The following is a 2,500-nucleotide window of genomic DNA, read 5'->3' as shown; positions in this document are numbered from 1 at the left end:
ATTATGCAGGCATGCGGCTAAATAAACGGGGGCATCGCATCATCCGGCACGAAACCCCACTGGGTCTCTTCAGGCCGCAGCCACACAGCCCGGATGATGTTTGAGCTGCTTCTGTTTTGCTGCTTTTTTAATGTTTCGTTTCGTTTTTTTTTTAAAGTATGTTTTTAGTTCTGGTTATGTAAAGGAGCTACTTGCGTCTCCGGGGGGACGTTGACTCAAACCCCCGACACAAAGTGCTGCTGTTTAAACGTTTGTCGGTTTCACCAAGAACACCGAGACACACACACACACACACACACACACACACACACACAGACACACACACACACACACACACACACACACACACACACACACACACACACACACACAGCAGCACCCCGACATGTGCTGCGATGTCTAAGGCCCCCACTCTCTCTCTCTCCGCCTCCCACCAGGTGATTGAGAGCAGAGGGGCTGAGCATGATGGATCACCTGAGCGAGGCGTGCCTGGGGAAGGAGAACTGTGATCTGGTCAACAGTCTGTCGGAGGCCAAGGCCCCCCCGGCCAAGCTGGCCCGTCTGGAGCAGAACGGCAGCCCCCTAGGACGCGCCCGGCTGGGCAGCACCGGGGCCAAGCTCGCCGGGGTCCCCTACAAACCGCCGGGACACCTGTTCAAGACCTGCCACAAGAAGGGTGAGCCACGGGTCCAAGTCTGCCCCCCCCCCCCCCCCCCCCTCTCTCTCCCTCTGTCTCTGTCTGTCTGAAGTCTCTGCGTTTTTGGTCTCTGTCCCTCTGTCGCGTCCGAATGGTTGTCCACCTCGGTCCGCTTGTCTCTGTTTGTCTCTGTCTCAGTGTTGGGTCTCTGTCTCAGTGTTTGCCTCTGTCTGTGTGTCCCTTTCTTTTCGTCCATCACACACACACACACACACACACACACGCACGCACACACACACACACAGACACACAGACACACACACACCAGCTCCCTCTTCCCCGAGCCGATAGAATTGTTGCTGCGCTTTTCTCCTCCAAAACAAACACCTGGTTCTCCTCCTCTCCCTCCTCTCCCTGCTCATCCTTCTCCTCCTCCTCCTCCTCCTCGTCCTCCTTCTACTCGCCAGTGAAAGGAGCCCTTTACTCATGGATTATGACATAGCTTTTTAATATAGCCGCTATTGTCTTGTGAATATCACAGCGCGGGCAGTGCCATAAAAACAAACTCTAAAAATCTCTTTACGGCATTTTATTTTATTTGCGGTTGTTTTTTCTCCAAATGCTGGGGAATGAGTTCTGTGGAACCTGCAGGTTTACTGTGGCAATAGCACTCATTAAAGTTGCTCTGTTGGTTTGTTTGTTTGTTTGGCTGCTGGGCCCTGTTCTTTGTGCACAGGGGAGCGCGGAGTCGATGGCGTAAGTGTCCTCCGATGGGCCATTGCTCTTATTTGCGTCTTTAATCTGCGTGTAGCGCTCCAACCGAGAAGGCTTAATTCTTCACCTTCATCATCCGGCTCCTGTTGGCCACCTCTCCTTCCTGCAGCTCTTCCGGGTGCCCGTCGCCATCCCCCACCTCTCCCCACCTCCTACTGCCACCCAATCCATCGCTCTCTCTATTTATGCCCGCTCTTGGGCTCTCCTTTCTCTCCTCCTCTGACTCTCCCCTTCTCCTCTTCTCTCTGCCCAATCTGTCTCTCCTCCTCTCTCTCTCCACCATCCGGCCTCTCCTCCCCTTGCATTTCCCATGCCCATGTATATAAGTTTTATCCCTATCCTGGTTCCTCCTGCACTGGTCCAGAGAAGCGTGGATGAGGAGGAGGAGGAGGAGAAGGAAGAGGAGGATGTGAGGGTTATGTGTAGCTCCCGTGGGCCTCCATTGTGTCCTGCACACCACCACCACCACCACCCCCCCTCCACCCGACCCACCCAACAGTATTCACCGCGGCCTCCTCTGTGGCTCCCCACAAACAAAGCCGTTATTGATCCCCCCCCCTACCCCACCACCACCCTCCAAATGAACCTACACAGCAGTCTTTATTGTCAGATCTTTATCTATTAGAACCAGGGGAGGAGAAGACGAGCTCTTTCAGCACATTCCCTGGCCTCTGCCGACCACACCACCCGCTGCCCTCGCTGTCCCCGTGTGTGTGTGCGTTGACTCTGCCTCCGTCGGCGCGTGTCTTCCAGAGAGTGCCGTGAATAAAACTTCAGGGGGAAGTGAAAATCAACGAAAGTATATTTGTTGTTATCAGTTTTTTTTTCTTCTGTAACCCCCCCCAACCCGCCCCCCCTTCCGCTCCCCTCCACATCCCCACAGCCTCATCAGTTTGGCTGAAGTACCCGATCATCAACACGGAAACTATTATATCATTAGCATCAGTATTCATTTTGCCGGGGCCTAGCTGAGGTGTATTTCAATTCCTGGGCGTCTCTGTGATTCACAAATAGTGATCGTTTTTGTCATAATCAAAAGCAAAAAATCGAAGTCTTCCCAGGCACCCCCTGGAGCCTGCTCCCGTATCC

The 2,500-nt window shown here is 53.7% G+C and overlaps 1 protein-coding gene across 3 annotated transcripts in view; it reads left to right on the top strand.

The window, feature by feature from the left end:
* The window catches only part of satb1b (SATB homeobox 1b), a 66,093-nt gene that overhangs the window by 16,291 nt on the left and 47,302 nt on the right, over nt 1-2,500 (top strand). For all 3 annotated transcript variants that reach the window (XM_084471342.1, XM_084471341.1, XM_084471340.1), the window contains exon 2: nt 438-676. In XM_084471342.1, coding sequence (XP_084327468.1) covers nt 463-676 — 214 coding nt within the window. In that variant the 5' untranslated portion in view covers nt 438-462. The remainder of the gene's footprint in view (nt 1-437; nt 677-2,500) is intronic.

The sequence above is a fragment of the Micromesistius poutassou genome (genome assembly GCF_964030765.1).
Source record: "Micromesistius poutassou genome assembly, chromosome: 8".
NCBI classification, from domain to species: domain Eukaryota; kingdom Metazoa; phylum Chordata; class Actinopteri; order Gadiformes; family Gadidae; genus Micromesistius; species Micromesistius poutassou.
The sequence above is the reverse complement of the archived record's forward strand: the minus strand, read 5'-3'. Positions and strand labels throughout refer to the sequence as shown.